Source organism: Strongylocentrotus purpuratus, unplaced genomic scaffold, assembly GCF_000002235.5.
Source record: "Strongylocentrotus purpuratus isolate Spur 01 unplaced genomic scaffold, Spur_5.0 spur5_scaffold_6, whole genome shotgun sequence".
Lineage (NCBI taxonomy): Eukaryota > Metazoa > Echinodermata > Echinoidea > Camarodonta > Strongylocentrotidae > Strongylocentrotus > Strongylocentrotus purpuratus.
The window spans coordinates 51,718,052-51,733,504 of record NW_022145612.1 but is presented as its reverse complement, the minus strand read 5'-3'; the positions used below and the strand labels follow the sequence as shown (position 1 = coordinate 51,733,504).

General features: G+C 37.8%; 2 protein-coding genes across 2 annotated transcripts in view; one reads left to right on the top strand and one right to left on the bottom strand.

The window, feature by feature from the left end:
• LOC373288 (cyclic AMP-dependent protein kinase type II regulatory subunit) overlaps window positions 1-8,187 on the top strand; it is a gene marked incomplete at its 3' end in the record, with an annotated part of 57,359 nt that extends 49,172 nt beyond the window's left edge. The window contains 1 exon segment of the mRNA NM_214523.1: window positions 8,159-8,187.
• LOC100889889 (transcription factor TFIIIB component B'' homolog) lies at window positions 1,150-14,297 on the bottom strand. The gene is made up of 10 exons (XM_003724076.3): window positions 14,234-14,297; window positions 13,177-13,426; window positions 11,451-11,850; window positions 10,068-10,291; window positions 7,798-7,904; window positions 7,123-7,197; window positions 5,914-6,155; window positions 5,124-5,273; window positions 4,689-4,802; window positions 1,150-4,264 (listed from the first exon to the last, which is right to left on the bottom strand). The coding sequence occupies exons 2-10, from the start codon at window positions 13,408-13,410 to the stop codon at window positions 2,778-2,780; spliced, it is 3,033 nt and encodes a 1,010-aa protein (XP_003724124.2). The 5' UTR covers window positions 13,411-13,426; window positions 14,234-14,297; the 3' UTR covers window positions 1,150-2,777.
• Window positions 14,298-15,453: the final 1,156 nt, after the last annotated feature.

Below are 15,453 nucleotides of genomic sequence, written 5' to 3'. Positions count from 1 at the left end.
AAGAGAAGTGGATGGCTAGGGTGTGGCTAGTGGTATCCAGAGAGGAAAATAAAGAGGGGATGAAGAGAGAGAGAGATAGCTGGTGGGGGTGATGAGGAATTACATTCAATAAACTTGATGTGAACTCTTTTCTCAATTCTCAAAAATTTGAAATTAAATCTTGTATTATGAAGTTGGTCATTAGGTCAACAACCCTTGTCATTCAAAGGAAATGGTGACATAATTAAACTTCATATAAAAGAATAACAAGAAATTGAACACCCGTGTCACCTTGGTCAGAATGAGAAAAAACCACTCCAATGCTAATTTGTCCTAGATCGAAGTTCAAATATCTACCGTTTTTGCAGGCTCACTTTCTCCTCCTCTTCATCTCCTTATCAATTTCATTGTTAGATATTTTTTTAAATTTCCGTCTCCCTCTCTCTAAATCTATTTCCTCTCCATCTCCCTCTCATCCCCCACCTCCGTGTCTGTCACCTCTCATTCCGTCTCGGTCAATTTCTCAGTTCTGTTATTGTCTTTCTCTTTATCACCGTCCATCTCTGCCCCCCTCTCTCTCTCCCACTCAAACTTTTTTTTGTTTCCACCACTCTTTATTTCCTGTCCATCTCTTTCTCTGTCTCTGTCTCTGTCTACTCCTTTTACAAGACATTGTAACTTCATTTAATTTTGGACACTTTACCGGTAACTACTGGAATAAAATCAATATATCAATTTGAAGGCTGTCATTTTATAAAAGGTGCAGCCATATTAGCATTTTGAACTGTATGAATTCACAAAGTGGCAGCAGGCTATCAAATTACTTCATCTTAATGTGTCTGAAACAGAAAAGATGGAGTGGGACTGTTGAGCATGTTGAATATCATTTCTACATTTGGACAGCTGCTGTACTTCAATAAGAATTTCATGGTTGAACTTGAAGGTAATTTGCAAAAAAGAATAGTGGTCTTCTTTCTCATGAAGTTTTTTAAATCATCTGATACAGTGATTGTATGACAATAGTTGAAGAAAAAAAAACTAAATGTGAACACAAAGGACAATCTCAGGAAACCATTAGGCTGAATTCTTTCGCCCTTCTTAATCTCACCAATTTCTTCATACTCTCTACTCCAATTTCCCCATTTCTACAATAAACAAATTTCAAATAACTTCAAGTAAATGCTCTTATATCAAGAGGATCCAATTCATTTAATGAAAAAGGAATTTACAGGAAAAGGAAAAAAAAGAAAAGCACAGTAGAACAGCAAGCACGTTCTGCTCTTACTGGAAAACATGTATACATTGCATACATGAAACTCAAATACATTGAGGAAGATGTTGACACTGAAATATTGTCTCCCAAGAGCCATAAGGCCATCGACTCCACATGACATTAATGCCCTTTTGGATCTCAACAGATCATGTAATCATAACACAAGGAATAATCACCATCTGGAATGGTAAGAGGTCTATCAAAGACATTTCCATGGAAAGATCATCTTGGATTTCAAAGTTATTCCCCATTTCGGAGGCATTGGCTGTACACTCAAAATATAGAATAGCATCAATTGAACTTTCAAGGTAAACAATTTTCTTGTTTTCCTTAAAAGGCTTTAACAACATTGTTATGCCATAAAAATCATATTGCACTTGTGTAATATATAAGAATTCAGAAAAACATGCACCACATACTAATTCCTGTCACATCAAGGAAAATAAAGGTTTACACAAATTCCTGAAAAATTTAGGACATACAAATTCAAACTAAAAATGTAAAACATAAAAAAAAAAAAAATCTTTGAAGGGATATTCCATCAAAATAAATGATCAGCTCACAAATCCTGCAATAAGTTGCCATGAAAGGTGTAACAAATTTTTTTTTTCTGCATAGAAAGTCTTCATTTTTTTGTCATATACATATGAACTTATATCAAGCAAACATTTTTAACATAGCTCAGACCTTGTATCATATGTTCAAGTCTATTTCCTGGTGGGATATTTTGTTTCTCCACACTGATCTATTGATACTCTCAATCAAAATTAAAAGTTTATGTAAAACTTAAGGCTAACCGCATCTAAAGATCGTAAAAGATTGTCTGATGAAATAAATAATGTGTGTCATAACCCCACATTTCTTTGAACGATATTATGTAGTTCCAAAATTAAATCTTTTTTCGGAGGGGGGGGGGGGGGGGGGGGGGGGGTGTCATTTGTCCCAAGGAAAAAGTTTGATTGAGAAATGTAGTGACCCTTGGTAAACCAAATGAATGAAATGGATTGACTCACAAGATTTTGTTTGCATTGAAGGGAATCCCCCAGATTTAGGGGAGAAGTGCCGTTACCAGGCAAAACACTAAGGGAAAGCCATTACCTCTAAAATAGCACTGTAACTGGCAAATTAAAGTTTGTGTATTAACAAAATTTAAAAAAAACTTTTAAAAACTTTCAATTCATACTCTGATGATATTGTCAAGTAATAATCACAAAACTGAATTCATTATTGCTGTTTGCATTATACTGTAGTTAAATATAAGTATGTCAAAATGGAGGATTCATTTTTTCATCCAGCCAATATTCAGGAAAATATCGTGGGATACACCTTTGTATTGAAATTATGGCCTTTAATCATATGGATATTTCATTACATTGGATAGAGAAATCAATATTAAAAATGAATACCAAAATATTAAAAGGAAAAAAATAAGGAATAAAATATTCTCTACTTTTTAATTTAAAAAAGTATATATTAAACTGTCTGCTATGGCAAAAGAAAAAAAAAATCAAATATGAACTATTCATCATTTGATGGGTGGAATGAATGGTTCATGAGGTTTCAGTTTACGCTTAGTCTGAGGTACCACCCCATCAGGATCGGTACTGGCTACGTTGACTTGCTGTGCAACGATATGATCCCCTATGGTTTCAATGCTCTCCTCATAGGCAACCATGTCAAGGTTGGGGGCAAAGGTCATATTCATACCAAGGTCAGGAAGTGAACCTATGGTCAGCAAGTTATCTGTAGACACGTTCTCTGCCACCACAGGGATGGTTGGCGCCCTCACGGGTGCTTGTACTACAGGTGATTGTGCTACCGTTGGAGTCGCGTCTGGAGATTTGGGTCCAGTGATATTAGTTCTCTCAAGAAAAGAAGAAGTTTGTAATGATTTGCCACTTGGAATAGAATTTCCTTGATGTGATAAATGGATAGAGGACAATCCATGCTGTACTGATGGGTTTGTATTGACTACCGGTCTCATCTCAGGTACTGGTCTACTTACTCCAGGAGATGTTGCTGATGCTGCTGATGTTGATGGCTGCGAGGGAATGAACACTATCTTTCCATCCATAATCTTTGCCATGGTTACATTCTTTGACTGTTTGGAGGGCTGTGTTTCTCCTGTGGATAAAACTGTTCTAATCTTCTGATTTTGGGGCGAGCCGCTTTGGTAAGGTGAAGACACATTTGTGAGGGCTGTCAGAGTTCTAGCAGGACTCTGCACCTGATATGGACTTGCCTTAGACGAAAGGGCATGACCAGCAGGCATCTGGGCTGGTCTCGCTTTGGGTAAAGTATGCACGACCCCACCCGCTCCTAATCTGGCATCACCAGTTTCTACTTGAGCACCTGAAGATCCGGGAAGGGAAACATTGTCGCTTGATGTCAGGTTGACCTGAACTAACGTTTGCTTACCATCTGGTGTTGTGATCATGAGGGTCACTTTCTTAACAGAAGGATCGCTGATACTTTCAGGGGAACTGAACCCACCCACTGCCAGCTGGCTGCTGCTGGATGGTCCTGCAGAAGGACTGTTCCTCTGGAACACCCTCATAGGCTGAAGATTACTGGTGAGTCCTGCATGCTCAACGCTCTCAATGTCATCGTTTCCAATCTCACTTCCTACTTCACTCATCATCTCTGATGTCATGTCACTCCTACCATCCTCTGATTCCTCCTCTGGATCTATCCCAACCTCGTTCCTAGCCAACCTCTTCAGGGTCATGGTGGCTTCATGCTCATCCTGTAACCGCTGAATACGATGTTTAGCATAGTCGTCGAAGACCTTGAGAGCATTTGGATTCTGACTCGGAGATGCCCTAGTCCTTTTGCGATTCAGTTTGGGCGGAATCTGAATGGTGTATGAGGTCCGCATCTTGGGCTGACGCCCTGATTTTGTTGTGCTAAGAATATTTGCCAGGTTTGGTTGTTCCTCTGTTTCATCCACTTCAGCCACTTCTGGACTTTGTTCATCAACGTCTTCTGCGATATCATCGAGACCAACTTGACCTGTTGAGAAAACAAGAAAATGCATGTTCAATTCATCTTGTGATCTTTCAATGAATTTTAGCAAGTAATTCATTCTAACATCCTGCTATTAATTTGAGATATCAAGTATATTACTTGAAGTCAGGAAATTAAGAATATATGTGAACACTACAAGAACCATAAGCAATATGTCATAAAATAATCTAAACAATCTTTCTTAATCATACATATTTGTACATATGTAATAATTATTAGGTAAATTATTACATTTGAACAAAATTATAAGGAGGGGTGTGGACAAGATATTTTGGAAACAGTGTAGGTTCTCTTAAGATCAGATTGTTATAAGGTGGAGGGGAAGGGATCTACTTTGGAGCCATTTCTGACGCTGACTTTTACTTCTGGGTTTCAGAACTTAAATGGAGGTACTGGAAATGCAACTAACCATTCTTCTTTCGAGAATTTTTCTTATTGCTCTTGCCTGCATCCACCACAGACTCCCCATCAGAATCATCTGAAGGTGGATCAAAGAGAGACATATCCAACTCCTGACGATTCACTGCAAGAAATCAAACAAAATGAAAATAATAAGTACAACTGATTGATATTCAGTGCTTTTCCAGTTACAAGTAACTGAAGTGCTCTTTTACAGAGGATTCACTGAATCTAATTACGATTCTGCACTTACAGAATACCATACACCAATTCACAGGTGTGTAGGTGCTAATCCAACCACAATAATATTCACATCCGACAGGGAACCCATTTAACACTTGGACGGAGAGAATCCATATAGATAAAATGCCTTGCTAAAGGACATAGCAAAATGCAAACATGGTTATGATACTTTCAAGTGATGCTCTCATGGACGACTACCTACCCAATGCCAGGTCGACCTTCTTGCGGTTTTGCCGCTCCTCTTTCTTAAACTTGCGTTTGATCTCTGCTCTTGTTCTACTGGGGAACATGGCATTGATGGTGGTGAAGTCAGTCCCAACTGCACTCAGAGCTATGTAGAATCTTCTGGTATCTGATCAATCAAGATAAGGGATAGGGATAGCAAAGGAATTTCAATTCATTTTGAGATCTATCAATGGAACTGCAGTTCAAAGAGAAAATGTTTACAAGACATTATGACTATTAATCATGCAGTTAACATAGTCTGGACCAGCAGAATATACAAAATCCTAAATAAACTTGCTAGATGTTGTTGTTGTTGGTATAATGACGCTCGTCCACTGATGATTGGATGACATTCACAAAAATCATATTCAATAAAATCAACCAACACACACACATACACAGATGGGACTAAACTACATTTCCTCTTGGTCAAGATAACGGCTTAATTTTCACATCATTCCAATCTATCACTACTTTTACATCCCTGAGAATACAAATAGAAAATCAACACTTGGATGGGTCAGTGACACAAAGACGTAACTCCATTTTGACCATTTTGAGAAAAAGTGGTTTGTGTGTCACTGAGCAATTGGGCCCTAAGGAGTTAAGTCTATGTTTCACTAGCCATTGAATTCAATGGGGTGTTGGGTGGAGTTAAGTCTGTGTGTTTCCTGGAAAGCCCACATTTTTCTGAACAATTTGATGACAAATATTCATTTTGGAAAAATATGGAGATACGTCTTTGTGTCACTGAACACTCAACTTACCTTTTTCTGTCCAGGTAGCAGTGCGTTTTCGAGTGACAAAGCTGGAGTATGTAGTGTGGGAGGAATCTTCATGGACAACCTCACTGTCTGCAAGGTCAAAGGTCTTAGCGGGCGAGGCTTCGACGTACAAGCTCTTCTGATCGATGATGATCTCACCGTCTGGTCCTATCTTGACCTGGGGTGCCATGGTGGTGGTGGATGAGGTATCATCATCAGCATCTTCCTCGACTTGCTCTTCATCACTAAAGAGAAATTAGACATACAAGGGGGCGTTTCACAAAGATCCTAAGAAGAAGTTAACTCCAAGTTGGACTTAAAAATTATGGAGAGCCATTTGTAACCTTAAAATAAAATATATTCAAAAGCGAAAATTCAACATGAAGAACATGAAATCTCCTTGATAATAAGAAATTATAAATCAACATTTTATGCCTTTTAAAATAACTTTAAAAAAAATATTTTCAAAGATGCTAACAGCTATCCATAATGGTTAAGTCCAATTTAGAGATAAGTTCAACTTAGGATCTTTGTGAAACACTACCCTGGTCATAGAAGGGGTAGACAAATAAGTCTACATGTTCAGATCAAACAATATATGTTATAAAGTTGTAGTTAGTGATTAGTGATTAGACCAGTTTTGTAAAGGATTACAAAGCTCACTATTCAAATTATTTACAACATGGCAGGATTTATTAGCACTTGTTCTACCTAGATTTCTTAATTAGACTTACACCTCCTTCAGGTGGTACACCACTGCGTTTTACCAGCCAATGTAAACAAATTGTCTGAATGAGCTTTTAGGGAGTTTGGACCCTTGTTTACTTTTTTAAGTTTGAATGTCCATGTGCAGTGGGCTCCTGTTAGTGCAGTACTACACTGCTGTAGAGCCATGCATCTGACCCAACACTGTTCCATGTATCAAAATAATGTAATCATAATATCCAGGAACGTGAACAGCGATTTCATATCTAGTTGACTGATACAGGCATAACATTCCTAGTCAATCTGTTTGTAGTCTAGTGGTAGGAAGAAATTTCTAGAATGCTTCGAGCACCGCATCATCGTAGCTCAGCTAAAAGCTGGGGGTCATAAATTAGTGCTGTGTATCCTTCAAAAAAAGTGTATTATAAACTGAAATATCATTATTAAATCTGTAATTTAAAGCATACATCAGGTCTAAATGACATGAATGCAATTTGATGTACTTACGTTGAAAAGGTGACTTTCTTTTTCTGGATATTCTCTGTCTTTGCTTTCTTGTTCTGTTTCTCTGCTTCAGTAATCCTGAAAAATACAGAATGACATGACAGCTTAATAATCATTGTCTCTAGTATGACAGTTACTCTATGAGCATTTGAAACCACTACATATAGCATCACCAATGAAGAAGAAAAAAAATAAAATTACTCATTAGGTTAACCGTACTTCGGTATCAAAACATTACTTATTTCATAATTTTACAAACATTAATGTTCAGAGTATTCTTTCCAAAGTAAAACAACTTTATGCATTGTACAGATTGAAAGATAAATTTTATACAGAAACAAACACCTAAAGTTCACAATTCAAATCTGGATGTATATCGATGACATAAATTCATAAAATCAGAATAACATGAGGGGTTAAACACAAGTGAGCCATTATGTTTTAGACATACCGTAATTTGTTTTAATGAATATATTATACTGATTTATCAATCTCTGAGCATTTGCACAAATCTAGCTTATTCATTATCTTCAAGGGATATTGATGTGTTCCCATAAGAAACCTTTATCATCAGACATATACTTATTTTCTATATAGGATTGCATGGAAAGAACCTCTTATTCATACAATGTGCGATATTAAATTCAAAATTTCTACCGTAATCATGAGTGTTCTTACTTCATGCGATTTGTCCTTGGATTGTAGTAGATCAAATCTCCCATGGTCATTTTAGTTCGGTCAGGGCTGTCGCTCCTTGCATGGCGTTTTCTTCTCTTAGAGGGAGTCTGAAGGAGCAAAGAGCAGAAGTATATAATGAGCATATAGGTGCATTTTATTACTATTCCCATTTTAGATGACATCCATATGTGTAGAGTTAACTAAATTTAAAAATAATTTAATATCAAATGTGAACTAGAAATATTGCAATCTGTATTGCCGCGCAATGCGAATGTATCCCCCGGCAGTGGCAGCGATTTTGTGTTATCCTTATGTGGAAGGAGGGACAAAGATTCCCTCTCCTCTTTGTGAAACAAAAGGATGACGTAGAGATTGCCGCAAGTGGCTCAGACTATTGTCAAGACTAGGAGCAGCATCACCAAAACAATAGGTGTGTAGATCAGATTATGATGCATATTTATAGAAAATTTGAAAGAAATGTGATTTGCATAGCGACACAAGATATTCCTTTAAATATGACCTTTGACCCTATAAGAGATGGAATACTGGGGGGTAGCAGCACCAAATTTGTGGAGGTCTAGAGTAAACTATAATGAAATACAAGCAGCATCACTAAAATCTATAGGCTTGTAGATTATACCAAGATACACCTTTGTTCAAAATTTGAACAAAATCCTTTAGAAATGTGGCCTATAGAGCGCACACAAACAAAAATATGGCCTTGTACCCTATAGAAGGCGGAACACTGGGGGCAGCATCACCAAAAGTTATAGGTATGTAGATTATACCAGGATACACCTCCATACAAAATTTGAAAGAAATCCGTCAAGAAATGTGGCAGTTAGAGCGCACACTAGAGTGCACACAAGACATCTATCAAAATATGACCTTTGACCCTATAAAAGACGGAACATAGGAGGCAGCATCACTAAAATCTATAGGCTTGTAGACTATACCAAGATACACCTTCGTTCAAAATTTGAACAAAATCCCTTTAAAAATGTGGCCTATAGAGCACACACAAACCATCCACAAAAATATGGCCTTGTACCCTATAGAAGACGGAACACTGGGGGCAGCATCACCAAAAGTTATAGGTATGTAGATTATACCAGGATACACCTCCATACAAAATTTGAAAGAAATCCGTCAAGAAATGTGGCAGTAAGAGCGCACACTAGAGTGCACACAAGACATCTATCAAAATATGACCTTTGACCCTATAAAAGACGGAACATTGGAGGCAGCATCACTAAAATCTATAGGCTTGTAGATTATACCAAGATACACCTTCGTTCAAAATTTGAACAAAATCCCTTTAAAAATATGGCCTATAGAGCGCACACAAACCATCCACAGAAATATGGCCTTGTACCCTATAGAAGACGGAACACTGGGGGCAGCATCACCAAAAGTTATAGGTATGTAGATTATACCAGGATACACCTCCATACAAAATTTGAAAGATGACCATCAAGAAATGTGGCAGTAAGAGCGCACACAAGAATATGACGCGGCGGACGCGGCGGCGGCGGCGGCGGCGGCGGCGTAACGCTGCTGAATCCAAAGTACCCCACCGGCATACTGCCGGGGGATACAATAAAGATGATGACTATACCACTTACATCATTGGACCCCTTGCTTTATTAGGCCAAGAGCATCTTAGGTCAAAATAGGCTTAAACTTGGACATTTCTCATAACAAGCTGATTTTTTTTCAGGACAGGTCCAGGAATATGTCTAAAATAACATACTAAAAGTCCTCATAAATTCTCCTTGAGCGTTTTCCGCTGAACTAGATAACCCAAATACAAAATTTAAATGTCTAAATATACATTTTTAAGCATAAGGAACTCAATAAAATACATGTTGATACATTTTGAAACACACAAGTAGCTGTAAACCACTTTAGCCCTACCCGAAATAAAAAATGGCGCCTAAATCTGCCGCCATTTCCTGAATTTCTGACAACTTTGCAACTAAATAACCCAAATACCAAATTTAAATGAAGAACAACCAGTGGGCCCTGGCTCAGATGATCATTCCCTGGCTGGTTATTTTGTATATGATATTGCTTTGAGGGACCTAACTTTTACAAGCTAAGCTTTTCCTAAGGTCTCCTTGTCTTTCTATTTCACTAAAATGCAATATATGAACTTGTTCCTTATAATTGTTCCTTTTCATGTACTCATGTAACAATGTAACAATTTTGTTAAATTGTATTACATTCATGTTGGAAGAAAGACAAAATAAACTTGAACTTGAACTTACATCGTCATCCATTTGGTCTTTCAGTTCTTTCAACTTCTTGCTGTACACATTAGCCTGATGAGCACTCTTTTTGCCATCACCCTCAGTCACCTTGCTATCTCCTGAGGCTTGTACTTCTGATGTTGTTTTAGTCAATGCTATAGGGACGACGTCAAGGCTCTTGGCAGCTGTCTTTTTCTGTACATCTGGTCCCATTAATGTGATTGCTGGACTTATGGCACCATCTTTATGAATGGAAAAATACATTTATAAAGATATAAAAATCCTTTCATACAAAACTAGATGGAACTTCGACTGCGCGCAGTCGAAAATGATGCCACTGCCATAGAGCAATATTACAAACCAAAACAGAAACAATTTTAAAAATTCAAGTTTGATTGTAATCCATCCGTCGGTTCTAATGATAATGCATGCACAAGCTATTTATAGGCATACATAATGAGCCATGTGACCTTTGACCTTTGACCTGGTGACCCCAAAATCTAATCAGTTCATTGGCTCTGCAAGATACATACATGACCTGAGTTTGGCAGGAATCCATCAATCGGTTCTTGAGATAATGCGATCACAAGCTATTTTGGTATACAAAATGAGCCCTGTGACCTTTGACCTTCGACCTTGTGACCCCAAAATCTACTCAGTTCATTGGCTCTGCAAGATACATACATGACCTGAGTTTGGCAGGAATCCATCAATCGGTTCTTGAGATAATGCGATCACAAGCTATTTTTGCATACATAATGAGCCCTGTGACCTTTGACCTTCGACTCTATTCAGTTCATTGGCTGTATAAGATACATACACGACTTAAGTTTGGAAGGAATCCATCAATCGATACTTGAGATAAGGCGATCACGAGCCATTTTCACATATATAATGAGCCCTGTGACCTTTGACCTTGGAACTCGTGACCCCAAAATCTAATCAGTTCATTGGCTCTGCGAGATACATACATGATCTAAGTTTGGTGGGAATTAACCGATCGGTTCTTGAGATAACGTGATCATGAGAACGGGACGTACGGATGGACGGATGGATTGACAACCCGAAAAACATAATGGAGGCATAAAAATAAATGCTTTGAAATAATGTGCTACAAAGGGAATGTGAAATATTAAAATATCTCAATATTTAGTCACTTGTGGATTTAATATCCTTTTAATCCATTCCTTTACTTCTTTGACTTCTACATAATTGGTACATACCGTACTACCCCACAAACATCTATTATCACAGCTTGAATGTGATTTTTTTTTTAAACACACAGTTGATCGCTACAGTTGAACTTTATCACACATACACTACAATGGAATTTACACTTAAAACAATGTGGTAGTCTTGGGGATGTGATCCATAGGGAGAAAAAGAAGAGTATAAACCCACCTTTTTTATTGGTTGTTGGTACAGAGAGCACCCTTTGAACAGGTGGAGGTCTCATGACAGCTTGTTCATTCTCCTTCTGCTCTTGGTGACTGGTCAACTCTGTAGATGCCCTAGCAGCTGTGGTGGCCTCTGCCCTTTGGCCCGAGGGTCGTAACCTCGGCTGACCCAGGTTGGGAACGGTTGAAAACCTCTTCCTCCTGGTGGCCGATGGACCCAGCTTGGTGCCAGTCTCCTGTACTCCTGAAGGAACCGATGACATGGCATTGGATACGCAAGTTGACTGCTCATCAGTGTCTTTTGGATCACTGGCAGGTTGGGGAGCACTGTACTGTTGTTTTGTTGTATCCTTCAATGGCACAGAAGTAGGTTCTGGGGCAACTTCAGGGATGAGACTTGAAAACTGTATCGGAACAAATAACAATAATTTGATTTTTTTTCTTTCTTCAAACTGACAGTAATTATTTCATGGCTAGATAACAAGATGGCCCCCTAGAGACCATGGGCCCCGTTTCTCGAAACCAACCACAAGACAGTCATAACTTTATTCGCCAACAACTATGATGTCTCTGATCTTCCTTAACTGTTTCATGAAGAGCTTACTAGCTAGACATCTCGTGAAATCGATACTATCGGGGAGAAGAGGAGCTAAGACATAGCCTTTGTCGCAATTTACCGTAATAAAAAAAAAAGTAATTTTAGAAAAACTGCAATTATATAAATGAATTAGGAATAGAAAAAGATTGAAAATAGTACAAGGTAATAAGAGATGCAAAATACTTCAAAATTTGTGTACCGGTAGATATACCATAGAATTACTTGTAAAATACAATTATGAGTATTTCATTTCATGACCGGTGAATCAGTTTTGTTTTTTAAATTAGTACCCATGGATATTTCCATTTATAAAAATACATCATTACATTATTCTTAGTAAAACATGATGCTATGAAAGTTTTGTCCAATGTTTTATGCTTCATCCAAATATCAAAATGACAAAAACTTCAACATTCTAAACACCAAAACATATGTTTTAAACTATTCAGTTTACACATTCGGAGATGGGTCTGAAAACTAGAGAATACCGGTATGCTTCTGACTATAGCTTGCCTGCCGTGACAGATTACCCATCCCTTTAAGGATTTTAGAATGTGGAAATCAATGTTTATGATCAGTTTAGTTAAGTGGAATAAGTTGTTGATATAAACATGGCATATTTCCATAAATTATCAAATATAAAAAAGGATACCTCCCTGTTTAAGCGAATGTGTAGAAAATTAGCAACTGGAGAATTTCTTGTCCTTTTTTCCAGCCATAGTCTACCCAATAAATGACATGTGATGGCGCTGCCCATCGACTGAAGAAGTTATGACAAAGATATGACAGGGTCGGAGTCGTCATAACTCCTTAGTTAGGATGGTGTCCTTGATCTTGGCAAAGAGGGCTTCGTGCGACACGTAGCGGACAAGTAGCTTACTGAAGCTGATTAAGTGTAGAAGTTAGATTTATCACGTTTTTGAGAAACGGGCCCCAGACTTATAAATTTAATACAACGGACTGATTTCCTTTATCAGCGTCTATTATATTATTTTACTGACTTAACAAAAAATGTCATGGTTATGTCATATCATGTTAACTTTTAATATGTGGATGTCATGTGCAGGTTTTGTATCTCTTTATACATACATGCATGACACTTATAGATTTTTTTTAAAAACCCCAAATGTACCTCTTTCTTCAAGGCAGCATCTGTCCTTTCAGACTGGCTAGATCTTCTTTCCCTTGTTGGCTTCTGGAGTTCACCTGCACGTTCCTGGGTTGGTTTAGGGGCAACATCCTGACCCTGTGTGGTGTTTGGTGTTGTGGGTGTTCCTGCGTTACCTTTATCCTTAGACTGGGAAGGTGTGGACACCGACCGTCTGGATGCCAAGTTGATACTTGGCTTTATCTTTGATCTTCTCATGTTGTGCTACATTTATCTGTGATAAGCCAATAAAGAGAGGATTTGATTACTTTACTCTTTAGTTTAGAAAGTGTAAGGAAACCTTCAAAATATACCAACAATCTTGGGACAATCAGTAGGGGCCAAAAAATAAGGATCATCCGCATTTTCACAGACGTCTTTTTTCTTTGGCACTTAATTTGCGGGTGTAGAGTTACCGATCCGCGCGCTGTTAATGAGAAAAATGCATTCCGCGTAAACGAGGATATCCTCGTAAACGCGGCTTGGAAATCAGAATCGTCAGCGAAAAAAGCAGACAATCCTTATTTTTGCGGACACGTGCGTCTGTTCGCGTTTACGAAAACGATCCTCGTTTCTACGGACGATCCTATTCTCGTACCAGCGCTCCTAGATCTATAGGGTCTAGTAATAGAGTCTCAGGCTCGACTGCCACGCTGCACTGGTGAATGACGCTCAGTCTCAGTCAGTTTCTTGCTTAAAAAGTTAAAGCAATGCCAATGGTAATGTGCAGAGTGCAATAATCCCTGGACAGCTGATGCATTTCAAATATGAAATATCTTCTTTTTTTTTTAACATTCTCGAGTTAGACAGTCCACCAAAATACCTACCGTAGTCCCACTGGTTCAACTTCATGTTTAAGTTAAGCAAAACCACCAAACCATCTCCTTCACAATTTAAATCGACTCCGATTTTTATGCTTTTTTACCATTTATTTGTATGGTAAAATATTATGAAATGAAAACAACGATAATCACAAATCAAAATAAAAAGCTTATGATTGACTCATTAAAATTTACCTCATGAATTTGTCATATAAACTTACCGTCTGTCGTTAATTTAATTTGCTCTGCATTTGACACTTCTCTCGAGCTCGAGCTATTGATGCTATGCATGCTAGCTGGCGCACGCCGCGGTAGCATATCGCATGCAAGGCTACCACGTACCACAGTACATCTCGATCTCGCGCAATGTATTGCAATCCAATACAATAGTGGAATGTCTCCCTCTTGAGTTCCCTAAAGAGAAAAGAAACATACACGTAGAAAAATCAAGTTCACTTTTGGGAAACATTATTGATGCATTAATGGATCATAAGTCTGGGGGAATGGAATGGACAGTACTCACCCAATAAGTTGGGACTTAATACTATTGTCAGTGCAGTGGATGGGGGTGGGGGGCAGGCTCAGGTCATTAGAAAGGGAGAGCTTGTTAAAGTGGGTTACGTTCGATCCCTTGCCTTCTCTTTCCATTTTCTATCTTTGTATTGTTAACCTGTGATTAAGCGAATGCAGTAGCATTAGCATTAGCTTTAAAAGCATGTTGAATTTATATTTCTATTAACGACCTGCCAGATCAGTAATTCTGTATATCTTTCTTTCCTTTTTCAATCCAACTCTAACATATCTCCACAATCTCTTCTCCTCTTTTCCTTGCGTTTATATCGTTATATCTGCTCTCAAAAATCAATACGTCAAAATCACACACCATGCAACATTCAACAACAAGTTACATAAGCAAATTGCAACATCTAATTTCTTCTTTTCTTTTAATGAGTGAAATTTATACTTATTTTAATGAATAATATATTCTATTCAATTGCACATCAGTGATGCAAGATTTATTCAAACACAGTATCACATTTTTCAATTAGCAAAGAACTATCAAACTGTCATATCAAGTACATTGATATAAACTTGAAACATAAAGATGGATTCTATCTTACATTGATAACAAACAAGATACAGTAAGAATGATATGCACAAATGTTGACTACTTGATGAAATAATGTACATGTATCATTAATATTTAGAATATACCAGTAATTTTTTGTTAATGTAAGTGATCAGAACCCACTGATCAAAATTTAAAGAACCAAGCTCTGAGCAACACTTGACACTCTACCAGAGCTCCCCTGCCCTTAATTCTCAGGGCTCTTTTTCCCCGTGAAATGTGTAAATCGTAAAAACTGAACAATTTTCTCAAATTTTGTGACACATCCATCACTTAGTACCACAGTCAATCCAAAAGAATCATGTCAATTTC